General features: G+C 42.9%; 1 protein-coding gene and 1 pseudogene across 1 annotated transcript; both read right to left on the bottom strand.

The window, feature by feature from the left end:
- Positions 1–7,376: 7,376 nt before the first annotated feature.
- On the bottom strand, positions 7,377–8,099 carry LOC118977606 (proteasome subunit beta type-3-like; annotated as a pseudogene).
- Positions 8,100–11,893: 3,794 nt separating this feature from the next.
- RRAGC (Ras related GTP binding C) lies at positions 11,894–26,365 on the bottom strand. Its single transcript, XM_037032537.1, has 7 exons — positions 26,018–26,365; positions 23,793–23,996; positions 21,963–22,162; positions 18,212–18,326; positions 17,110–17,252; positions 15,108–15,256; positions 11,894–13,377 (listed from the first exon to the last, which is right to left on the bottom strand). The coding sequence occupies exons 1-7, from the start codon at positions 26,252–26,254 to the stop codon at positions 13,226–13,228; spliced, it is 1,200 nt and encodes a 399-aa protein (XP_036888432.1). The 5' UTR covers positions 26,255–26,365; the 3' UTR covers positions 11,894–13,225.
- Between the last annotated feature and the right edge of the window lie 205 nt (positions 26,366–26,570).

Raw genomic sequence — 26,570 nt, 5'->3', positions numbered from 1 at the left:
GCCAAAAAGCAGAACGACCATTTCTAGCCACTGTGGGCTCTCTAGAGAGCAACCAAGGGCCAGAGGGAAGCTGCTTGGGCCACAGACTAAAGACAGGACTTTGGCCCCACACAAACCTACTTGGGGACAATAATATTCCCAGAACCAGGGACCTCGACAATCGTGACAGGCACATCATTGCTCTTAGCAGCAGCCACAGCATCTTTCATACTGAGGTGTGACTGCCTGGTAAGAACTGTTCTGACTGGTACTGTCTCAATGAAAATGAAGAAGATGTTGTAAGGCAGGAAGCCCTTCTCCACCCCCACTCTAAATCCTTTCAGGAGAGATACAGGTCTCAATAAATTCAGAAAAACAAAACAAAAAGAAGTGAGTCTCCCAGCATTGGAAGCATGCACACACAACCCACCAAGGATGTCCCAGGGATGAATTTCTATTTGAGAGGGAGGTCTTCAGTCCTATAAGAGCTCCTTCTTTCTTTTTCTTTCTTTCTTTCTTTCTTTCTTTCTTTCTTTCTTTCTTTCTTTCTTTCTTCTGCTTTTTAAGATTTTATTTATTTTTAAGGAGGGGAAAGGAGGGAGAAAAATATCTGACATGTGAAAGATACATCGATCGGTTGCCTCTCGCACACTTCCAACTGGGGACTTGGCCCACAACCCAGGCGTGTGCACTGACTGGGAATGGAACCAGTGACCTTTCAGCCCGTAGGCCGGTACTCAGCCCATTGCGCCACACCAGCCAGGGCTGTAACAGCCCTTTCTAACCACCCAGAACCAAGCCTTCTTACAGAATACAGGGACAGAATTGGAGAGACACATCTATTTTCTGGGAGAATCCTAAGTCTTTGGCTCCACTGCAGTACTATTCACACTCCACATGTCTCCCGGGATAAAGTCCAGTCGTTCCGCACCCCGTCTCACTCTCCACATGCCTCTTGGGGCTGGTGTGACAGACACTCATCAGGGGATAGAATGGGGTAGGTCTGGAGGCCAGGATGGATGGGTTTCCCTGGACTGGGAAAGAAGACTTCACTGCAAAGTCAGAATGCAGCTCAGTCCAGCGAGGCAGTTCAGGATCTAATGGGAAATCCATCGAATGTCAGCCAGCATTGAGAGCTCCCCTTTCTGGCCCACGAGGACTTGACGCACGGCTTGGTCAGCCCAGTTCAAAAAGAGCCCAGGGCAGGATGGGTGCCTGGAGTGAATAGACAGGATCGGCTCCCGGCACCAGGTACCCAGACGCTGAACCCGGCCCTCGGCTGCCTGCAGTCCCCTCTGAAAACCTGAGGCACGTTTTCTCTGACTCCCCCCACTAATACATCCACCAAGGCACAGAGAACTTTTTCTGCTTCTCCCCAATGCATTCAGGCAGAGGAGTCATTAACACTTCACAAGAAATGAAAAATCAAAGGAGGAACATAATTTTTTTACCGTATTTTTTAAACATTTGGGGAAGAAAAGTCAGATGTCAAAAAAAATCCCCATTTCCATCTTTTAAAATCCGAGCAATTAATGTTTTCCAGGGAGGTTCACGCTCCCTCTCTTCATTCTGTGCACAGGGTATTGTTAAGCCATGCTTTGTAATTTGTTGCATGTTTAAATATTCAGTCTGTGTTTCATTTGGGCTACACATTTAATTCAGCCAACACGTTCATTTTAAGATCAATACTGTCATAACTATGTTGAAAAATTAAATTATTGTAACTTTATTTACATTTCTTAAAAGTACTGTGAAAATTATTCTTAACCAGGACCTAATCAATGTTAGAGTCTAAAAATATGCCACTCTGCATGAAGCTATAAAAAGATTAATGTACATTTTTTTACAAGAAATTAGTAGCTTAATGAAGTGGATAAAAACGCTGTCACAATTTTTATTGGATCTAAATTGCATAGTAGTGGAGGTACAGTAAGTGCCTTCCACATAATGACATAATGAGTCATGACTGGTGCTGGAAGGCTAATTTGCCCTTAACTGACACAAAACCAGGGAATTAACATCCCAGTCGCTCGACGCCAATAGCAGATGCATTATTTCATTGCACAGCAGGGTTTTTAACTAAACTCTTAACTGTAGAAATATTGATCTATTCTTCTGTGAAATGATGAAATTGGAATTTTTTAAAAGGACGTCTTAAATTATGGCTGCGGCGGTGACATTTGCTTTCACAGTAGCGGCCTGCCGACGGGGCAGAGGCGAGAGGGGTTTGGTGAGGCTCGTACCTGGGGTTGGGGTCTTTCGTCAGCAGAGAGAGGAAGGGAGGACTTGGTAGGACAGCCAGCGCCGGTATTTGAGAGAATGCCCGTCTACAGGTGCTCAAGTTCTGGAGTAAATGTTCTTAAACACGTCCTAGCCCATACATTGGTTTACTTTGAAGATTATTTAGAGCTTGCAAAGTTGTTTGGGGGTAAAACATCACCAAAACAGTGATATTCAACTGAAGTCTGAAATAAAAACTTCATGGTAAATGGTATCGTGGGTAGAAGGAACTAGAGAGCCTTATTGGAGGCACGTATAGAGACACAGTACCACCCTGGTTTCAATCTTGTCATTCATCCATTCATGTTTATGCATTCATCCATCTATCCATCCATCTATATTAGACACACACTAAGTGCCAGAGATGGACCAATGCAGTAACTATCCCAGGGTAGCTAACTACTGCTTCAGTCTAATAGTTTCATGCAACATATTTCTTTTGTTAACCAAGTGAATCCAAATTCATCTAGCTTTGAAATTGTTACAATAAAGCTGGGACTAACTGTAGATACTTTGAGCTAACACAACCCAGGGTTTCGGAAGGAAAAAGAATGGTGTACTAACAAATACCCAACTGATACCTCCTGTGTGCCTCTCTCTGACACATCGGAAAGGAAAAGAAAAAAAGGAGCAGGAGAATCAGAATTCTTTCTGCTTGAGGAGCTGGGAGACCAAACCTACTGAAGTCCATTCGGCAGGCCTGTGTTATGTCACCTGACCCAGGCCTGGGTGAAGAGCTAGACGTGGTTAGACCCAGCGGCTCTCAGCAACACTAACTGACACTAAGTCACATGGGTACAGGCTTATCTAATGGGTTTGGGATGGACCAGGTACCACTATTGTTTAAAACCACCCCAAGTGGCTCCAGAGTACAGCTAGGGTTGAGAACCACTGGTACGAAGGCACACGCCATGCTTTGCGAACCAGAGGACTTGATGACCAGGCTCCGACCAGGAGCTGCAAGGAAGAGAACCACAGGCAGGCCGGGGTGGGAGGCACAGGAGAGCAATTTGACACAACAGGAGCCACAGACAATGAATACAGTCCCCTATTCGGATTCTGGGACCACGCTCTATTGCATATTAAAAACCAGTAGACATCTCCTCTGCATCTTTCCTTCCATTGAATAGGATTCTTTAAAATACCCATATGTACCTTGTTAATTATAAAAACAGCACACATTCATAGTAGAAAAATTGGAAATCACTGTCAAAGGTGTATAAAAAAGAGACTTTTCAAATCTGTTAAAGAGGTACAAATCAATCAGTTTAAAAAATCCTAAAATTGATTGCAAAAGCACATGTGAAGATTCTGTTCTTGAACTCTCATCAACATGAACATCACCCTTTGGGGGAAAAAATGCCTGTTTGATAGAGAAAGGAAAGCCCATCATCACTTTAACGTGCATTTTCCTGTTACTTACGAGGTTTCATGGTTTCTCATGTGGGGGGCCTCTTCCACTGTGCATGTGAGTGTCACATACTGGTATCTTTTCCTCATTTCATTTTGGAATGTGTTTCTTCCCAGTTTGTGATGTTGTACTAAGAATATTAGCTTTTTCTAGTATACACTAGCAAACATTTTTCCTAAGGGTTTCTCCTGTTTCATGTATAGTAGTTTTGACTTAAAGCTTCCCATTCTTATGATTTAAAAGGGGCGATAAACAGAACTCTTTGTTAAACTGCTTCTAATATCTTTTGTATCTCTCCTCCCTACCCTCTTAGCGTGTTGACAAGCTCCTGGGACTTGGAGTCTGAAGATGGACAGTCACTGACCAGCTGTGTAATTTAGGGAACACCGCCTCACTCCCCTGGGCCTCCGTTTTCCTCCATTTGCATCCCAACTTTTGTCAGAATGAAATCCAGTCATTACTCTACTGGCAAGAAATTTGCTGTCATACTCATCGATAGATCCCCAGTACCTAGAACAGAGCTCTGCACCCAGCTAGGTACCCAACAAATATTTGTTCAATGATGAATAAACATCCAGCTTGGACACCAGCACAGCAGGCAGCCCGTAAATATTGGTCAGCCCAGACCTCCCTGTTCCCGAGAAGTCTTTCACAGTCAGAAGTGGTATCTCCCAGTCCTGCCATTTACATTCCCCCCTTATCCCCAGCACAGCACAGCAGGTATTAGGGGTGCAGCAGGGGGCCAGGCCCATTCTGAGCACCCCTGGTGAGTGCAAAGTGCCTAGAACCCGCCTAAGCCTAGCGCTGGCCCTTGCAGGATTTCATAATACATGTAGAATCATTAAAAGAGGAGCTAAGAGGGGCCAGAATGCGGGCCAGGAACCTCACGGAGAAGGGAGATCAAGAAGAGGGAGGCAGGAGCAGGGAAGGCTCGTTAGGAGAGAGCACCAAGAGACTTGAAGGATGAGGACACTTGGACACACGGGGAAGAGGAAGCCAGGTGGTAAAACACAATCCAGGCTGAATTTCATTCCTAAGACTATTGGCCGAATGTGCTACTTGACCACGAGAAAAGTACATTTTATATTCATGGTTTCCCTCACTCAGGCTATTTTACTGGCTCATTGACACTTGTACCATATGCTAATGTATTGGTTTCAAGAAAAGCTCTCCTTTTATAGTTTTTACACATACAAGGGGGAAGTTTGGAAACCATATAAAAAATGTGAAATCCAGAACAGTCAGCCAAACCAAGTTTTTCTTTTCTGTTCTAAATATGCTTCCTGAGTGGTTCATGTTCAGATTCACCACTGGTTCTTCACCTTTTTTGAGTACAGACCCCTTGGGGAAATCAAGGAAAAGCCAGACTCCTCTGACCAATCGGTACGTGTAATTTTGCACATAAATTCAGGAGCTCTCAGAACCCCTGTAGCCCATCCATTGACTCCTAGGGCTATACAGTGAACTCCTTGCATTAGAAGTTGGCCCTGAAGAGTATCCAGCAAACCCCAGACTTCAAATTCTGTAGTCATACTCTCTTTGTTAAAATATTTTTAGCATTTTGTAACTAGCCACAAAAACTGGGTCTTTCCAGTTCACTTCTTTCCAGAAGTTATACCCTTTTTCACTCCCTACCTACCTGAGCTCCTAGCCAAGAATCATGACCCATACAACATGTAGGTGTTAAGTTAGGATAATACCAGCTGCTATAACAAAGCCCCATGATCTGGAAGTCCTCACAACAGAGACATTTATTCACCACTTGTGTAACTGTCCAGTGTGTTTCTGTTCAGCAGAGGAGCCTTCCACAGTGTGATCAAGGAATCCAGGTTCCTTCCACGTCAAGGCTCTGCATTGGCAAGAGTGTTGCTGTGCACACAGATAGCAATCTGGGGGGAGGGGAAAGGGTCACGATGGAGGATCCTGCCTAAGAGTATTTTAGAGGCTAGGCCTGCAAGTGGTATACATCACTGCCACTCACCTTCTATTGGCCAGAACTCAATCACAACACCAACCCTAATTGCAAAGGAGTCTGAAAATGTGATTCCTGTGCCCAAGAAGAAGAAACGTGTTTGGTGAACAGGTATCCTGCCTCTGCCACAATGGGTATCTATAGCTACTTTTGAAGAGCTCTGGGGCAAGCTATCCAGAGTCGCCATGTAGCCATTATCCTCCCCCCTTATGTGGACTGTTTCTAAGGAGCTCTGCTACTAGAAGGCAGAGCTTTGCTCTGGCCCGAGACATGCGGGGCTTCAAGTGCAGGCTCTGCTAACGATTAGCAATATGCTCTTGCAACTTCCCTAGCCTCTCTGTGCCTCCGTTTTCTCATCTGTAAAATGGACCATAATAATAGACCCAGCCTCATGACATTGGGTGGATTATATGAGAAGGCACAAGTGGAGCTCTTAGCACATGGCTGGCCAAGTTGTAAGCACTCAAATGTCATCACACTAATGATACTAATCATTACTGTAACAAAATACTACTATTATATTATAGGATGGTCCAGATTTTGAACATAAAAAGAAGCTAAGAGATAAGCTAAGACTCCTGTAAGAACTGAGAAAAAAATGTGGTAAGGTCTGGCCTGGATGGGGTAAAATAAAATAAAAAATACCAGTTAAACAAGCACTTCTATAACCATTATCTTGGATTAGAAAGAAATCAAAACTAAACAATCTAGGGATTTAAAAATACATCGGGAGAAGAGATCAGAACCTACAGAAATATAAAGTGACCCAGATCTCCAGTTTGGAGGTCTTTCAAAGTCACTCCCAGGAAAAATCAGGGTCTCTTATTTGTTGTCATTCTTCAGGTCTCTGTTCCACATTTCACAGGACACCTGGTCTTCCTCTCACTAGAAGGGTCATCCTGACTTCTGGTCCAGCTATCCTCCTTCCATCGACTGACCATGGCCTTCCCAAAGATCTTCCCCTGTCCGCTCAGTGTGCAGGCTTAGTCTTCAGCTCAGCCTGTTTCCCTCCATCCAGCCTCACCACTGCAGTCGTCTGGAGAGCATTTCCACTGATATCCAGTGACCCATGATACCCAGATGAGTTCCTTTTTGCCGAGTAGCCTGTCTTTCTCAATTATCCTATGTCTATCAATAGACTGCCACAGGAGTCATGCAGTGAGGAAACAGAGCCCAGGGAACCTTCAGTCCAACCAGGAAGGGCTACAGTGCAGCAAAAAGGCAATCTCTGAGCCTGAAAATGGCCAATAGCTCTATTTCCAAAGTCAAGACAAGTATTAGGGAAGTGGTCAGTAGGGCCACAAGCCCACTTCCTAGGCTGTCTCCCAGAGCTGTAAAGCCAGTGTGTTTTCTGGGACAAAGCCCCTGTACAGAGAGTTCCAGCACTGCTTTTCAGAACAAGACAGGTCCAACCTGCTCAAATCCATTCACATTCCCTTCTCAGCTGACTCACTACCTGCGACACCAAGTTTGCGTGTCTATTTGAATAGAGACCAGAGGACATGGAAATAAAAGAAGGAATATTTAGAATTTACCAAAATGAGTGTGTTAGTGTCTTTTAAAACAATAAAATATTGCAGATTAAATTCCATTTTTATAGCCCAAGCTTCTGTCTGTTCTGCAGGTTATATTATCTTACATCAAATTAATTTGCTGATATCTGATCACTTTAGCTCAAAAGAATTTTTTTTAAGAAAAACTTTTTTTTAAAAGTGGTCTCTGGGAACAGAAGGGTTAGTCCATTCGGACCTTCGGTGTCCTGGTGATTTGTCCTTCTCAATGACATGGGCAATGGCTCCCACGCCTGACACTGCGTCACGGTCCACAGCATTCGGCATGGCTTGTGAGACAGTTTCAAACAGGTGTTCTGGATCCACACTGGGCTCCCAGAGGGATTCACACATACCACGTACTTGTTCAGCGCAGGTGCCACTGACCACAGAGTCACCACAGGGCAGCCAATGGGTCTGCAGAGCAAAAAAAGGGTATAAAGGGCTTCTGGTCCAACCTAGCAATGACTGGCTTGGGGTAGTAGGGGCCAAACAGCTTCTCATACAAGAGGTGGTCCACCACGCTCATGAGGGTGAGAAGGCTTGACCTGCCCACCTTCCTTCAGCCGACAGAACTTGCTGGGCAACAGTCTGGATATCGGTGGCTAGCCCAGCCAGACCAATCACCCATGGGAAAGATCTTCTGGAAATCCGTGGTCACCGTCTGGGCCTGGATCCCTAAGCGCCTGTTGGCAGCGATGGTCACACAGTTCTTCCCCTTCATGGACATGACAGCCCCTCCATTCTAGGGCGTAACAGACAGGATCGTGGTGCAGTAGGACCTCCAATCACCACAATCCAAGAGATGCTTTTGAAAGCGTAAGGTTCTTCTCTTTTCCTCCCTGGCTGCTTGAAGACTGGCCACCACCCTGAACCACACAGTAACTATCTGGACCAGGAAGTTCATGAACAACAGACTACTTCAGCGGAAACAAGAGGTCACTGGCGTCCTTCACCGTGGGAAGGCAACAGTACCTGAGACAGAAATTTGGTGGTGGCAGGACAATGGGCTTTGTTGTCACGTGTGGTTCCTTGGATCTCACCACGAAAAACCAGCCCACAGACTTGCCAGACACTCTGCACGAGAAGCGCTCGGGAGAACAGAGGGTGGAACACAGGAGCGGAATGAGAAAGTCAGGGGCCTGCACAGGCCAGCGCTGGCACCGGCAGAAAGTGACGCTGGGGACTGGGCAACGGGAGTAAAGCCTCCTCAGTGACTGTCTGGTGGGGGGGGGGGGGGGGTGCAGATTTTTCGTGAGAGGACTAATAAACTAAGAACTTCACGTGAAAATAAGTGTAGGGACCTTCAAGGAGAAGTCGCAGCCAACACACTGGCAGTAACAGGCACTCTGAAATTGGGGAGACGGGGCACCAGCTGCTTTCCTTCTCAATTCCTCATTGTAACTGTCCTTTTGCAAATTTCTCAATCATATTTTAAATGGTCTGGAAGATGCACTGATGTATCTAATTCTTTTTACATTAATATCTGCCTTTGCAGAACAAAGTCACAGCTAGGCATTGTGGAGCGATGATATGGTTCAGTTTTTAAAGAAACAAAAGCAAGTGTCCATGGTAGGACAGCGGGCTGCAGCCTTTCCTTTGCAATATTTTAACTCCTGTGTGCAAAACGATTACAACAAACCTTATTTGAGGCAAAGGACAGTGATAAAAGCAGGTATTTTTATTCAAACATGTGGCATTTCTTTCGTTGGGAGCATTTAAGAGCACATACGTCTATCTACAACAGATGGTGTATGCAGCAAGTAGTTCGCTGGCTTACACGAACGTGGATAGAGTGGTCTTCTTAAAGCCCACTTGTAGCCCATAATTCATAAAGCAAATGATTTTGCGACCTTCGTTCTATCCAACTTTGTTTAAAAGATGTTAACAGATACAATAAGGGAATATCACGCACTGCTCCAGTTCCAATAAAATGTCCCAAATCAGCAATGAATATTATTTCAGGGAAAATAATGCCAGCAATTCTTTGGATCTTGAAGTCAGGTGTACACTTGAGTGATAAAGGCAATTTCAACTTTGAGGAACAGAGCCAGTGTGAGCCAGAAAGCTAGAAGCCATGTTTAAGTGATACAACACCACCACCTAGAGGTTAAATACTAAGGAATTGGACACCATGGCTAAACCCAGGGGAAGCACCGCCCAAGCACTCCTGCCTGCCTTCCCATTGAGCTGCAGGGAGAAACGACTTCAATGAACACGGATTTTCTTCAATATATGAAATACTGAGGAAACGCTACAGAGTGGCAAACCAGGATTCCCCCATCGCCGCCTACAGAACAGGTCTCAGGAAAGAACAGGCCCACCCATGGCAAGGTTCAGCGGGCACTGCAGTAGCCTTTTGTGAAGAATGTGGCATTTAAGCTGAGCTTAGTAGGGTAATAATTTCTACAGCCCAAGGGAAGCAAATTCCAGGCTGAAGGAACAGCATGAGCTACTAAGCTCAATTGTGAAAATCTACAAGCTTTACAACCAGTTCATTGAAGATTGTGTAGACATGTGAAAAATGGAGTAAAAACCATTTTTATTCCACAGAAAACTTTTTAGTAGAGTGCCCTTCAGTGTACTTTATTACATGCTGCTTGAATAGGCACTATATAAAGGTTCAAATAAACTCAGGAACATGGGATACAGACCACGGTAGACGTGTCCATTGCAGGTCTTCTCAAATACCGCAATGCCTTCAGTATTTGACTGCACATAGTGACTTTCCAAGAAGAGAGTACAGAATGTGTTTCCCAAATTTAACTACTAAACTCATTTTCTGCAATCAGCTCATGAGCAAACCCTCCCTCCCTACTAGGGAAAAAAGGTCAAGTTGCAGTTGAAGGACTTAGGTTCTACAACCAAACTGCACAGATTCCAATTCTAATAGCACCACTCACCATTGAGTTTCTCTTGGACTGTTTCTGCAGCTGCAAAATAGCAATGTGCACCTACCTTGCAAGCTGTTGTGGAGATTACAGAAGGTCATACACATAAACCACTAAAACCACTGGTCCCTCCTTATGCTCAGCCTCCCAACCCCGTGGGAGCACTTCAGGGAAGGTACTAGCAACAGAAACACTCCAGCTGTGCCCAACTGCTTGCTGCCTGCGTTCCCTGAAAAAACTTATGCTCTCTTGGGCTCTCTGGGGGTGGGAAGTGTTTGTTACTTTACGAGCTTGGATGGAAAGCAATGATGTAATTTACCAACCTCTCTGGGGTAAAATTGAAAGAGCATTAGCAAAACAAAACAGGACAAAAAACTGAAAGTCCACAAATCACACACTGCTTTCCCCAACTACCAAGTTTGTAACGATCAGAATTTTATCTTTGAAATCACTTGTTTCTCTGCATAAGCACAGAACTCAAAATTTGGAAATAAATTAGCAAGACTCATGGACATTATACATACACGTCTGTACGTTTATGTGCATTGTGTGTGCGCACAAACACATGAATGGGTGTGAATGGGAGAGAGAGTGGTGTGTCAAAGTTGGAAACACCTTGCTGCAGATTTCGAAGGTTTTATTTCACCATCTGCCCAGGTCTCTCTGAGGTAGCCTGGTAAAGATAAACATCCATTGGGATGGAAAACATACCAGGCAAATCCTTCTTAGTAATTTAATGATTCTTCCATTTCCCTTTTCCTGAGTTGTCTCCTTTCCTCATTCATTTTATTTCTATCATTTTCACCACTTCTCCTTACTCCGAACTTGTAATTTACCACAGTAGTGGTTAGAAATATTTCTCGGGCACCTACATGCCCCGTTACAGTCATCTAGAGGCATTACCTCCACTTAACCAATGGGAGCCTGAAGCTCAAGGTAAAGGCAGGCAGCACTGGCTGCCAGACCTGGCGCACAGGCCCCACCGGGCCACCAACTAGACCTATGACAAGGCTGGCCACCCTTGGTTTACCCAGGACAGTGCAGTTCACACCTACAGGGCTGGCATCTCTCTCAACAGTATCCTGGTCTGGAGCTTAAATTATATGGTAATACCATCTATAACCCCAGAAGAGGCTGTTTAATCGTCTGGATATAAGTTTCCATGATTTGAAAAAGGATACAGGATTTGATAGTATTTTAAGCTTTTCTTCCAATTCTGTTTCTGTGATTTCTATTTCAGTTTTAAAAATGAACTTCCAAAGTAGCCCAATCGTAAAAGATCTTTCAGTTTCCCACCCTTTCATAAGCTAATGTATACTTCACTCCAATCAGTTTAGTCCCAACCTAACTATATAAGCATCTGTATAAACAAACACTGATTTAACTGATATTTAAGGGTCAATGAGTATCTTAGGGACCAAAAGAAATGCATCACAAGCTGGTACAATTTTTTTATATGGTGTTCTATTTACTTCATCTCCTCCCTAGCTGGGATATAACACATCCATTACGCCAGGCCCTGCACACTCCCAACCGTGAGATCTGTTAACATGAAACACCACAACCAAAAGGCCATTTCACCTGGCTGCAGACCCCCTACCCTAAGCCGAAATGGCCCAGGACAGCTGTCTGGATACCAGGCATGAAATTCCTGCATCATGACAGATCCCAGTCCTGAAACAGGCACGTCACCCGTAAGAGGCAGCAGGAGGAAGGAAGCGGGTGGTAGCACGAGTGTGGGCAGTCCTGTGTTCTACCACACCACCCCTCGTATCTCTGGCAAAGAAAAAAACTGACTTTGGTGTAAATACATTTATTGATACCCATTTTATATAGTTCAATGAAATAATCTATAAATATAAAAGCACTTTTCTTTCGGATATCACCATGGTCCATGTAAGTCCTCAGCAGTCAGTCACCTGCAGGAAGCTCCATGTCACACCGTCGGGTTTACAGACCTGAATATACATATCTCATTAAACAGCGGCACTTATGTACTCAAGTGGTCCAGTGGCTTTGGAATATGTGACTACTGGGCACGTGGAGTAAAAATAAAGTGTAAGTTTAAGTCAATAGAAAGGGTATCAACCAATGATGAAAAGAAACGATTACGAACTGACGTGCCAGGCGAAGGAGGTGCCACGGTTGACACTTGGTGTCAGGAGACTGGAGATGAAGGGCGCTGAACAACACCTGTGTGGTGCCACAGGGCCCCAACTCCCGGAGGACAGTCCACCAGTGCCTTAGGGTCATTCATGGTCAACAAAAGAGCAGTACTTAAAGAATCTAGACAGCTTAAAATAAAAGGTATGTAGCTGCTGGTATCAGATTTAAAGAAAAATGACATGATGAGTTCCTCCCCCAAAAAGAGGAGACTATGAGGAGAACACCTTAAATTCCCTTCGCTACACTGATCGTGATCACTTATCTTATGCAGGAGGAGGAGTCCAGTACTTGGCACCCAAATCACAGGTGCACAAATCTTCTTCTGTTTTAAATTTTTTTCCTCAATACTTCCACTGTTGGACTTTGCCCTTGACCTGATGCAGCATAACCTGTTCTCATTTCTTCAGTAACAAATACAGGAATGTCTTTTGCTACAGTCAGACCATGAGTCTTCTGAGTGAGCAAGCAAATGCATTTAAAAGGTCTTAGGTATGCAACGCCCAAAACTGAAATCTGAGGCAGTGTTAGAACTTAAGCAAGGCAGCATTTTTAGAGACTACTACACTGAAAACCTAAATGAAGCGTATAAAAAAACAAAACTCAGTTCTATTATTTTCAACTGGTAATTGATGGCAACATTCCCTGGTAAGGATGGGTAAGTGGAGTTATCTCCAGTCCAAAATATCCCAACTACTTAAAGTAGGACCCCAAAAAGGAGAAACACATACTTGAGTTCTGTGGTTTCTAGAATTCTTTTTTTTTTTTTTTGCCATTTTTGAAAAAGAAGAAATAGTAGTTTCAGTTGTCCATCACTGACTGAAGGGGTTTTCATCCAAATGAGAAACTCCGCCCCTCATCTCTAGTGGGACAGGCACCAGATTCCCACAGGCAGCAACTCCCAGGTCCTGTGTCCCACGGCATCAGACCCTGGAGTGAAGAGCAAGCTGACACAGAGCCCCGACCACTGGAATCCAGGCTAGATGGCGTTTCGCGGTGTGCCGTTGTGTGCCAATGCTTTCAGGCTGGGGACGCTGGTCTGGTGACCACAGCCCCTGTGAGAAGTCACACCCACCTCAAATACCTCATGAATAGCTTTCCGGAAACAATGGAAGTTGTAGTCTATTAAACCTGCAGGAGTGAAAGAGAAGATCAGTCCTCCTGAATGTCAAGTGAAGTCATCTACTAGAACACACTGGCGACGGAACTAAATCACCAAGATGCATTACATAAACACACACCCAACACTGAAAACAAACAAGGCAAATGCCCAAACTGTTAACACTGGTCACCTCTGGAGTCGGAGTGGACAGGGTAACATTAATGAAATAAATGAAATAATATTGATCATTCAATATTCCTTAAAATTTCAGGCAGAAGGACAGGGGCTTGTTGCAGTGACTAACAGATTCTGTAGACCCACTGGGAGTTAACACAATGTAAGTGATTTTCGGAAATCTAGGGTTCTTTTGAAATAGAAGATGATACATACACAGGGGTGAGCAAAGGAAGTTTATACGTGTTCACATGAAAATAATACAATTAATAAATAATAACACAATAAGCTCTGTGCTTCACACACTCACAGCTGCAAACCTGCTTTCTGCCCACCCCTGTACCTGCTGAATTTACAACCTCAGGGAAGCAGCTGCTGTAGTACCACCAGTCTGGAGGGACCGTGATACTGCAGTCGCTGACAGGGGAAATAAAAAGGAAATCCGAGAAACAGTTCCAGGTAACAAGGGGTAAGATCTGGTGAAAATTCAATGGGAGCAATACAGAAAAAGAACAAAAAAAGGAGGACGCTGAATGCCCTCTTACCTTCAAGAGTCCTTCCAGCAATACCACCACACAATTATCTATGGAAAAAGGAACCCTGGACACCAAACAAATGTCGTAACTAACAGAGCAGGGCGGCCAGGATGGCCATGAAACAAAGGGGAAGGTGTTCAACACCATGGCGATACCATGGCAAGATAATCGGACGTTTAAATGGAACAGGAACCCCAAATCAGAGCTGCAGGTGTGAATTTTTCAGTCAACCACACAGAGAAGATTAACGGAAGCCACGGGCTGGAGAGCTGACCTGGAGAAACGAGCAGAAACACCTGCCTCTGAAGAACTCTCAGAACCAAGAAAAAGAAAACAGTCAAAAGAAACAGGAGATGGGCGGTCAGAGAAACAAATACATAAAACAACCCACCAGGTCCAGCTTTAGGAAAGCAAAGGGAGAATAAGGCTTCGAGTAAAGAGAGAATGACAGAGTAATATTCTTCAGAAGGCTGAAGAGGCTACAGAATGCAGCAAGGAGGTAAACTGTACCCTCCGAAAGAATGACCTCAGTAACTGGTTCGGCTGGAAGCCAAATGGCAGGAAGCTGGGTAATGAAAAGATCTGAAATAACAGAGGCTGAATTAAAAACTTGATTGAAAAGAGAAGATACAAAGAAGGAAGAAGTATGACTATATATGGAAGGGAAGAGACAAAAATAGTTTGAGCTTTTAATCCTCTAACAGCAATTTTCAACCTTCTTCATCTCATGGCGCACATAAATCATACACTAAAATTCTCCAGCACACCAAAAAATTGGTTTTTGCCAGTCTAATACCAACAAAAAACAGGTTATCATTTTAATTCACTCACACTGAACCATGTTTTTAGTTGGCAATCTAAGGAAAAAGAGGTCAGTGCTCCTGACTAAATAGTCAGTTATTGCATATTCTAAAAATTCTTGCAGCACTGTGGTTGAAAACCGCTGGTCCAAGACTGCATTATTATTTTCTCATTTTCAAGAACCTAAATTATGACAAAATTATGACAAGAGAACTTAACATAAAGACGGCGCTTTAAAATGCCATTACCTTTTCGTTCAAAACTTTCTTCCCTAAGAATGCAGACCAGTGCCAAAAATTTTGTCACTTCCTTCAAATAGAGGACAGTCGTATTATTCAGCTTGATAATTGCCATCGATTCTTTGTCATAGGCACTGCCACTGCCATCTTCCTTTAACCTGTTTCAAAAGAAAGTGTCGGTCATTCCTGGGTTCTTGACTAGGTACTTTGTCGCATTTCATTTGCAAAATGACAAGTTTTTCTACCCAGTTTCCCAAATATTTTGAAAAAGGAGAATACAGGCTTAAAAATATTGGCACAGATGTTCTTCTCCAGGTGCACAGGGTTCCCAGACCCCGATGCAGCACCCCAGGCATTCACACCTGCAAAGTAAGTAGTCTCTCAAAGACGCTGTGGAATCCCAATGCCCGGAAGTAAGCCGGCCTTACAGGGTCTGCAAACTTCCATTCATTAAACTAGAACTGTCATTCATTCTAGAATCGATACATGAAGTCCCCATTCGAAAAATGTTAATCAACAGTCAGGAAGCAATTACACTATAATAAAGTACACCAAAGTGCACATACTGATTGTGTTAAGAATGAGATAATGGATATTTTTCTTTCATAAGTGACTTTATAATGTATTTTACAATGTACCTTATACTGAAAGTAAACTTTTTATCTCCTTTTCACTTTAATTACAGAAAAAATCGGATCACAAAATTTTGATTTGTTTAAAAAAAAACAAATGTTCTACTCATTCATTTTTTAAATTAGGAATGAAAACATGAACCTCTACTGAATATTATAAACAGACATATCATTTTCATTATGGAAAAAATCCAAACAGAGGAGGCCACGTAATCACAAAAGTGAGAAAGAGTAATGGAATCGGTATGTAGAGAACAGGTGAGACAAATGCTACTCAGAGGCAGTTAAAGAAAGACACTGACAAATTACGCAAAAACACCGAGGTGAAGTGCAGGGACAGAGAAACGCAGGAGCAGCTTCCACTGGGGTGAGCAGAGAAGAACAATGGATAACGGGCGCAGGTTCAGAAAGCGAGGGCAACGTCGGAGCAGCAGACAGTGCCGACATTAACAACACGGCAGTGACCTTCAACCTTTCTCATCTCACAGCATGCACAAAATGACTAAAATTTTGCAGCATGCCAGAAAACATTTTTTGTTGATCTGACAAAAAAAATAGGTATAAATTTGACTCATTCACACCAAATAGCTATTGTATTGACTATTGTCAATTTTTTAATTTGACAATCTAAGGGAGAAGAGGTCAGTCAGGTGTTGCATGTTTTAAAAACTCCTGCAGCACACCGGGTGAAAATTGCTACATTAGGGGAATCAGGGCTATCAGAGGCAACAGAGTTATTGGCTTTTCAAATACCAGTAATTCTCCAAAGTTTTCACTCATCCTCTGGGATAATGTACAAAATCATATCTTTGTTGGCTTTTGTAAATTTCTGTATGGAGTTTGGTGAATTTCTATAAAGGAAGAGTTTATAGAAGAGTTTAATCTCGTTTAGAGATTTACTTTGGAAACTCAAATATACGGGTCAAATTTTTAGACGTATAGTCCTTCTGACATCCAAAATTCCAACTTCCTTAGGGATCCCTCATTTCGCAAAGCCTGAGGTTAAATTAGGAACCAGTACGCACTATGTCATTCAGAATGCTTTAAATAAATTAATCTAGTCTCTTGATCTAGCTAAGTCCCTCAGTGAGAAGATGCAGTACAACCCTCCCCACCAGCCCCACTGCCAAATAATGGCTCCATTAATTGCTCTAGGAAAGTCTGGCTCTAGTGACACTTCTTCAACTGTCCTTACCCATCTTGAGGGAGAGAGACCCAGCAGCCTACCTACAGAGAATCACACGCCAGACTGAGGCACTATGGTCGGAACAAGTCCACCTCAGGCAATAATTACTAGAGGCCTCGGAAATGAATCCCCCTGACAAATCAAACGGGTAGCTTTCCACCTGAGATCTTGGAGAAATATGCACATAACTTACCCATATATACAAGACACATCAATTACAACATCAATCATGTCACAACAAAGTTCGTAAGATTGCATATCCACAGGAGAACTATCTGTTGCGATGTAGATTTTGCTGACAACATCGAAGAGAAAAGCTTTTTCAATACCTGAATTCTTGGAAAAAACAAAACAGAAGTGTTCAGTTTGGCTTTTTTTTTTTTTAAAGAATCACAATTTGCAACTTATCAAAGATCTTGAATTATTGATGAATATCAAAGACATTTTTAGTGGTACAACCCAATACCAAAATTACCAAATAGTACTGGGTTGAGAGGCACTTCCATTATCCAACAAATAAAAGTGAAATTATTTCTCTACTATGACTTACTGACGTAATTGCATCAGTCAGTCAAATTTGTGTTTTCTTCCTCCTCTTCACTTATTTTCTAAACACCATAAAAAATTAACAAAAAAAATCCTCCAAAAATCAAGCCATGCTCCATCTTCACCACCCCTTTCTTGTTACAATAATCAGTCTGATCTGAATGACCTTGCCATCGGAAGGGCTTTACATGACCATCAGAAAGCGTAACACAAAAGCCCAAAAGAATTGGAGGTCACTACACACCAAGTCCTTCAAAGTAATGTTTAGAAAGCATTAATGGCTGAACGCGAAACTTACTGGAGGAATATTTTTTTATTAAGCTGAATCCTCAAAATACATGAATGTAAAATATGATACTTAGATTAGTTAGCCAGGAAGTGAAAAGGTCAATTTTTCAATGTGACCTCTGTCACGGCAGACAACGAACTAAGCCCAACTCCCCAAATTCAGTCTTTTCCAGGTGCTACCTTCTTTCAGGAACATGTATCATGAAGATATGTTTAAGCTAAGAACGCGTGAGAACATTTTTCATCAATTCATTTTCAGACAAAATGGGTCAGCACTAAGGAAAGAATTCAGAAAATAACAAGCCATTTGTAATGTTATTTATTTTATAGATCAAGTGTGTCATTAGTCTTTAAACTGGATTCAGACAAATTCAAACCATTTTCTTTGGAGAATATGATAATACAAACATATTCAATGGAAATGAAACCAAAAACTATAGTGAATTAAATAGCTCACTTACTGATATAAAAATATTTAATAGGTTTTCCAAGGTTGGCAGTTGTGGAATGAGTTTCTGTACCACCTTACTAAAGGCTTCAAATATTGAATGATCATAGATACTAGTCAAATAAAAGCTGAAAAACATAACAGTTTGATTAATTTGAAAAGTCTCAAGTTCAGTGACAATTATCATAATACACAAAATTTTAAGTTTCTTAACATTGATTTCAGTAAGTTCAAATAAAGCCTTATCTTGTCTACTATTCCCAGAGTTCAATATGACAAATTGAAGTGTCCCCACCTGGGGACACTTCAGCTCTCCAGCCCTTTTATTGCACTTATACGTCAAGCAATTGAGGTAATAATCAGGAAAGTATTTTCAGAAGCAGAAACTTGAATATTCACCTAAATCCTTGCAATTTGATTAAAAAACCCTGGTTTCTTAAGCCCATAACTGACAAAAATCAAGAGAAGGAGCTCTGATCAGGTGGTTCAGTTGGTTGGAGCAGTGTCTTGTACACCAAAAGGTTGTGGGTTCAATCCCTGGTCAGGGCACATACCTAGGTCATGGGTTTGATCCCTGGTAGGTGTGTGTACGAGAGGCCAATTGATCCATGTTTCTCGCTCTCAAATCAATAAACATATCCTCAGGTAAGGATTAAAAATTAAAATTAAATTTAAAAGTACTTTAAAAGAGAGAGAAAAAGCTTAGAAAGGACATGTGACACTTAGTAAGTTAAGTATATAAAATCTGGTCTCTACTTAAATGTCACCACCTCAGAAAGTTCTCTCCTGACCCATCCCCTGCTTAAAATAGTACCTCTGTGCCCACTGCTTTCTATCTCTTTTCTTTTTCTTCATACCACTGGCAAGAACTTAAAATTACACTATACATTTATTTATAAGTGCTTTTGAGCTCTCATTCATTAGAATGTAAGCTCCACAAAAAGAGACTTTGTCCATCTTGCCTGTAGATGCAATCCCACTGCCCTGAACAGTGCTCGTAAATATATGAATAAATAAATATAACTGGTACTTAGAATGTACGAAAATAACTGATTAAGAAGGATGGGAGCTGGGGTCCTATAAAGAATGGGACAGGTACCCTGGCTGGTGTGGCTCAGTGGTTGAGTGGCAGCCTGTGAATCAAAGGATCGCTGGTTTGATTCCCAGTCAGGGCACATGCCTGGGTTGTGGGCCAGGTCCCCAGTAGGGGGCACACGAGAGGCGACCAAACATTGATGTTTCGCTCCCCCCCCTTCCCCTCTCTCTAAAAATAAATAAATAAAATCTTTTAAAAAATGGGACAGGAATCTGGTGGACTAAAAGGATGTAGAGTGGAGAATATCTACACATGTATTTGAGAATGTATCATGTATCACATTTTTCAGGTAATTTAAAGACACAGTACTTTCAAAGGGCTGACCTAAGAATTCAACCTTATCCAAGATGAGGCTCTACTCTAGACAGGAGAGTGAGGAAATAGGTGAGACCAAGATGACTCACCAAAGGCACTAAGGACAAAGGAATATTTTACTGTTTCCTTAGGCAAAAAGGTTAACAATGTGAGAAGGCCCTGCAGGGACAGTGAGGCTTGGAGGTGGATAGGAACTGGGAGAACGGGGCATTTTAGCACTGAGTTTCTGGAAACCAGAAATCAAATGGAGCCTCATCCATAGGCTCTTAGTAACTATTGAAAGCTTGATGCAGAATTCGGAGGTTAACAAGGCACGGGGCTCTACAAAGAACTGGGGAACGGACAGAGTGTACCACTGCACTGGGCACCCTGGAGAGGGACAGAGAGTCAGAGGGGTTCCCATGGGCACTGGGGAACACAGGCCCAGTCAGGGCCTAAAGTCCATTATTAGTTAGTAGTGGATTCCCAAAAATATGATTGAGGAATTTCATGGGAGGCACTTTCACTTTCTCTTATAAATACTGTATTGCTGTTTTTGTTTAATACTGTATTGCTGTTTTTGTTTAATGCATATTTTAAAATTTTACTCTAGGTAGCCCTGGCTGATGTAGCTCAGTGGATTGAGCGCAGGGCTGCGAGCCACACGATCGAGGTTCGATTCCCAGTCAGGGTACATGCCTGGGTTGCAGGCCAGTTCCCAGTAGGGGACACATGAGAGGTAACCATACATTGATATTTCTCTCCCTCTCTCCTTCCCTTCCTCTCTAAAAATAAATAAATAAAATCTTAAAAAAAATTTTACTCTAGGTAAACTAGAAATCAATGAGACTTTTCTGTATGAGTTCCTAGAACTGAAAGACCATTGAGTCTGAAGCTAGATATACCTTGCCAGATATTTCAGGCAAGGATGGGGGTTGGCTTCAACCTAGAAGGAAGTCAATGTAACAGGCCAGGGATAAGGAAATAGCTACACTTGTCTCTCCCCTGCTTCCCCTTTAAGTTCGTTCTATCATCAGCTGTTTATATCACCAAAAGAACATTTTCTTGCTCATTTCTAACTGTAACACCAAAAATACACACAATAACAATTTAATGGTATTTAATTATGAATCAGTTCTTCAAACTTAATAGCAGCCCTACGGATTTATAGGATAAACTCACCTGACCCTAACTTGAGTTTCAAAATAGCATAAAAGTGTTTTGAAAAACATAAATAAGACATATTAGAGTCCAGACTTGAAAGCATACCCTCTTTAAAAGGCTCTTCCTACTGCCCTGGCCAAGTGGTTCGGATGGCTGGAGCATCATTCCACACACTGAAAGGTCAAGGGTTTGACCCCTGTTGGGGCGTGTACTGGAGGCAGCCAATCAATTCTCTCTCTCTCTCTCTCTCTCTCTCCTCCCTCCCCACTCCCGTCCACTATCTCTAAAATCAATAATAAAAAATACCTTTGGATGAGGATTTAAAAAAATACTGTGACAACTCAAACTACAAAGATCTACAGCAAATGTAACAGCCCTCAAACTGAGGTTAAAGGGGGAAAAAAACTGATGAGACCAAAAAAAAGGGGAGTCCCAAAACAGTGTTAAGCCATGAGGAAATGGCCTGACTCCAGTCTCTTGGAATGAATTCGGAAAAGCGCCAACAGAAACACTTCACATGGAGGTTAGCAACAGGGGAGTGGGAGAAGGAGAGGCAGGGGAGAAGGTACAGAGAATAAGTAGCATAGACGGTGAGGAGAAAATAGGGGGAGGGCAGAAGCTGGGAAATGCAGAAGCTAAAGAACTTATGACACATGGACATGAACTAAAGTGGGGGGAAGGTGGGTGGGAGGGGGTGTGCAGGGTGGAGGGGAATGAAGGGGGGGAAATGGGACAACTGTAATGGCATAATCAATAAAATATATTTTTTTAAAAAACACTTGCCCTGGCTGGTGAAGCTCAGTGGATTGAGTGTGGGCCTGCGAAGCAAAGGATCGCAGTTTGATTCCCAGTCAGGGCACATGCCTGGGTTGCAGGCCAGTTCCCATCAGGAGACACACGAGAGGCAACCATACACTGATACTTCTTTCCCTCTCTCCTTCCCTTCCCCTCTAAAGATAAATAAATAAAATCTTTAAAAAACACACAAAAACACACTTCACATGACTTCGACCTCTAGGAAGATGAAAAAAAGAGAACTTCTCAATAACATCAGGTTCCCCAAACTGCTTGAATTCAACAAAGAGGTCAAGAAATGCATAGGTTTGTGATGAGTATGCCGGTAACAGAAAGTTACGTGTCTGCAATGACAGAGACAGGACTGCATTTACACCTTGTCCAGGACCCCCACACCGAACACACACGTTGTTACCTAAGGTGGAGTTTTTCTAGCCCAGCATCTGCAAGGTCATCATTGGCCCTTTGGTGAATGTCCCTCTGTGTTTCTATTTTGTGATCATCAGATAGACCATCAACTTTGTGAATAAAAACCTCAAAATTCATGTCTGGGTTAACTTTGTAGGCTTTAGAAACAGTAATGTGAAGTCTTGTTAAAGCCTCCATGTAGTCATCCTGTAAGTCAGAACAAAACAGTTTAAAAAAAAAAAAAAAAAGAACAAAACAGTTTTAAAAAACGAAATCTGATAGAAGTCAAGAGTTAAGAAAGCCTCAAAATACCTCCTTCCTCAACCACAGAAAATATATTATCCTAATTATTCATAAATATGCAAACATTCAAATACATTCACTTATACCACTAAATTGATCTTGACTCCCTCAAGATTAAAAATTGCAATTACCAAGTTACTGCTTATAATTTTTGATACTGATAATATAAGGAAAGGAAAAAGGAAATGAACATTTCTTCTCAACAGAATTTTTTGAAATAATTAACACATTTATTCGTAATTTTAAACTGTATGATACACCATACGATTCTGGAGAAAAATAAAATTTTATGCCCCTTTGGAATTGTAATGCAAGTATTATTCATTGAAAGGAAAGAGACAATGTAAAATCAGAAATGAAGAGCTGTAATATGAACTCTGAACAAGACAAAAAACAGTACAAAACGTCATATAAACTTAGACCAATAACCAAGTTCCCGCTACTACTTGAATGTAACTCCAGAAGCACAAAGCAAACCGAGGGCTGTGTTCTACATGGATACATGACTGGAATGGTGTAAATTCAAGCGATGTTGAACAAAAAGGAAAAATCACTGTTTTTTCAACACTTTATTGCTTACGGAATGTCTTTGGGCTTAGTAATTGAGAAAAGCATTTCTTTGGGTCAAAAATGATTTTATTGTTCAAAAATGGACTTCTCATGAAATAAATGAGATATAAACTACTGAAATACGAAAAAATCTGAATCAAGATGCTTCGAATTTTGGCTCTGTCCCAGCCTGGAATGAGCCCCAGACAGTTCCGGGTTTTCCAGTGAAGAACGAACATCAAGTGTGAGCTGCTGCAACCCCCACTTCATCCACAGGATTTTTTAAGTAATCCCAGCTCTGCCACTTATTAGTTGTGCGGCTTGAAGCGGACCTGCTCAAACTCTGTGGTCTCAGTCCACTCATCCATAAAACTGGAAATACAGCACCTAACTCGCGGCATTGTAAAAAAAATTAGATCGGATATGTGAAAGCACCCATTACAGGGCCTGTCACTCTGAAAGCACCCCTATATAATGACGCTTATAAAAAGTAAGCTTCTTCAGGATAGAGACATGTCCCGTTTATCTGAGGGTCTGCCATTTGCTAGGCACCAAATAAATGCTTGCTGGGCTAAACTCAATCTGCACAATTAAAGAAACTATTCACTTTAATATTTACTGACGTCTATTTATAGCCTGTCACGTCCTCCTTATATTATGGGCACTGAGGACATCTTTTCAGTGACATCATTATTGGAATGATGAAGTAGAACAGTATCTACCATTAACAAATAAAAGTGGGAAGCTGCTCATTAACTAGAACTTGAGGACGTAAATCCTCTCTCCTAATCATCTGCTATTCTGCACTCGCACAACGGCACGCTTGCTCCCAAAGCAATTCCCCAGCTGCATCTCATATACTGCTAGGGAATCAGTTAGCAAAGAAATAAGCTGTAAGCAGCACATGACAAAGGAGATAAACAACTGTGCTTTGTTTCTACATCTTTTGCCATCAGAGAATTGAAATAAAGTTACTCCTAACTACCTGTGCATCAATGACATATATCAATGCTCCTGTTCCCCTGAAGATCATCTCGTAGTCAAAAGTTGGGTCAAAAAAGTCCATCTGCCCTGGAAAATCCCATATTTGGAAATTCACAAAGGAGCTATTGGAAATGTCATCTTTATAAATCTTGTTGGTACTTTCCAAAAAGAGAGTCTCGTTGGGTGACATTTTATGAAACACCACCTGTTAAAAGAAAGACAATTTTATGACTGTTCAACTTTGTATCAAAAGTTGAAAACTCTCCCCTGAATTAACCTGAAGAACCTGCTCCCATAGCAATAATTTTGAAAGAGGTAAAAAGTAAATGGTGTATCTACTGGTAATCACCATCCTTTTACTTCGGACAAAATAGAACACAATGCCCTGACTGGGATGGCTCAGTGGGTTGGGTGTCAGAGCAAAGGAAAAGGCTGCTGGTTCAATTCATGGTCAGGGCACATGCCTGGGTTGCAGCTTCGGTTCCCAGTTGGGGTGTGTTGAGAAGCAACACAAAGTTTCTCTCCCTCCCATCCCATATCTCTAAAAAATAAGTAAGTAAAATCTTTTTTTTTTAAAGACACCAAATTACTTTCCACTCAGCCCATTATGAAGCTTAAACTTTTCTATTTCCTCTGCACCATGTTCAATATAAGCAGTAGCACTATATCATCTCAATTTTTTCTATTGAATTGTATTAATTTTGCAAAAATCTGCTGTAAGATTATAATTAAGATTACTTAACTAATAATTAAGATTATTTAACTTATAGCTAAAACTAGAGAAGTTTCGTTCACTGAAAACTTATTGGATGCCTACATTAGGTTCCAAAGAAGGGTCAGAAATTAAACTGACTGAACCCTGCCTTCACTGAGTTTGCAGTCTTGGGGAAGAAATAAAACAAAGGCATAATTTTATCAAGTGAAATATGATATATGTGGGGTACAGGAGGGTTAGGAATTGACAGGGAAACCCCATGAGAAAAGAAATGGTAAATGCAACTGTTAAAAATCACAATAATCACATTCCATAGAACTCTAGCACAAAACTAATTTACTTCTGTTACTTTCTAGAAGAGAAAATGAGCAGACACTCCCAAAGTTCGATCAGCTATAGTAATAATAAAATAATTAAGGGTGGTTTGCTAAAAGCCTACCATAAACCTACCCAAATTTTGTTCTAGAGGAGAAAAGCAAGCAATTCCATAAATTGAAAACAATGACTACTTTTCAAAAATACTGTCTACAGGTTGAGTGCCGACCTGCAAATTGAAGGGTCACTGGTTCGATTCCCAGTCAGGGCACATGCCTGGGCTGCGGGGCAGGTCCCCGGTGAGGGGCGCGCAAGAGGCAACCACACATTGTTTCTCTCCCTCTTTCTCCCTCCCTTCCCTCTGCCTAAAAACAAATAAAGTCTTTAAAATACATATTGTCTACGAAATATTATATAAGTATATTTTGGATATACCTTTGCAACTGAGAAGAGCCAAAGAGCAGTTACTATCTGGCATTTTACGACCAGGTCAACCTTGCCTCTATTTACCCCTTACAAAAAAGTGCATAGCCCTCCATTTGGTCCTGACAAACCCCAAGTGAAAGCAAATGGATTGACGACGTAAGTCTACAAATATTCTTAAGGTCTCAGAAGATTTCTGTAACCACACACCGGTAGTGTCAACAGCAACTACAATCGCCAAGTCGCAAGTACTAAAATAAGTGGAACAATAGCCCCCAATACTCTCCGTATTAGTGACAAGGGCAAGCATTAAAATCGTCAGTGACTTTGTCACAACTCCTAACCCTCTTCCCTGGGGCTCACCTGGGAAGCCCTGCAGACTCAGGTTACCTGAAGTGAGTGGAACACACAAAAACTTAGCAGGGGGATGAGTCCATTAAGTTCTCCAGCTCAAAACTGAGGAGTACATCAGTTTCGTGTAAGGCACAGAGGCTGGGTCCCAGAAGGTGGAGGTCCCCGGTGGTGCCACAGGCACCTGCCTCCCGCCAGCCAGTTTCGCCTTCGGGGACCCACTCCGCCTCAGCTGACTTGGGCGTGGACTCAAGAGGTCGGAGTCCTCGAGCGGGTCGCGCCTTGGCTCTGGTCTCCAGAGGAGAAGAGAAAGTGTGGTGGGAGAGCCCTGCAGGCCAACTCCAGCCACCGCCCTCCTAGGGGGGCCTCCCCCACCCGGCCCCCCAGGGAGCGGCGGAGGAGCTAGGCATGGCCCCACTCACCTTCTGGATGGAGGACTTGCCGCTGCGCCGAAGACCCATGAGCAAAATCCTCGGCTTGGAACTGTCAGCGCCCCCCGGGCCACAGCCTCCTCCGGCCCCCGCCCCAACCCCGCCACCCGCGGCTGCAGTCTCCTCTTCCTCCTCCTCCACGCCGTAGCCGAAGTCTTTCGGGAACGAATCTGTCGCGTTGTAACTGCTGGCAAGGGGCGTCTCCTCCGCCCCGTACTGCAGAGACATGGTGCTAGAGCCGCCGCCACCAGTGCCCAGCCAGGACAGGCCAGGCCAGGCCAGGCCGCCTCCCCAATTTACCACCGCCGCCGCCCCCGGCAGCCTCCACCAACATGCGGCCCACTCACCCCCAGAGCCCAGCTCTCATTGGCTCTGCTCAGAGGCCCACCCGTTCATTGGCTGAGCCAGCTGCCAGTCGGGGACAGCAGGGTAGGTGGTGTGCGTCACGTGCTCGGAATCACCTGACTCGGAAACCAGGAGGGGGAGGAGGAGTCACGAGGAGGGTGGCCCGGCAAGGGAGTCCTGTGCTCTCCGCCCTAGCCTG

This window comes from Sturnira hondurensis, unplaced genomic scaffold, assembly GCF_014824575.4.
Source record: "Sturnira hondurensis isolate 20B ecotype Veracruz unplaced genomic scaffold, ASM1482457v3 Scaffold0021490, whole genome shotgun sequence".
Lineage (NCBI taxonomy): Eukaryota > Metazoa > Chordata > Mammalia > Chiroptera > Phyllostomidae > Sturnira > Sturnira hondurensis.
This window is presented reverse-complemented; position numbering and strand designations above follow the sequence as displayed.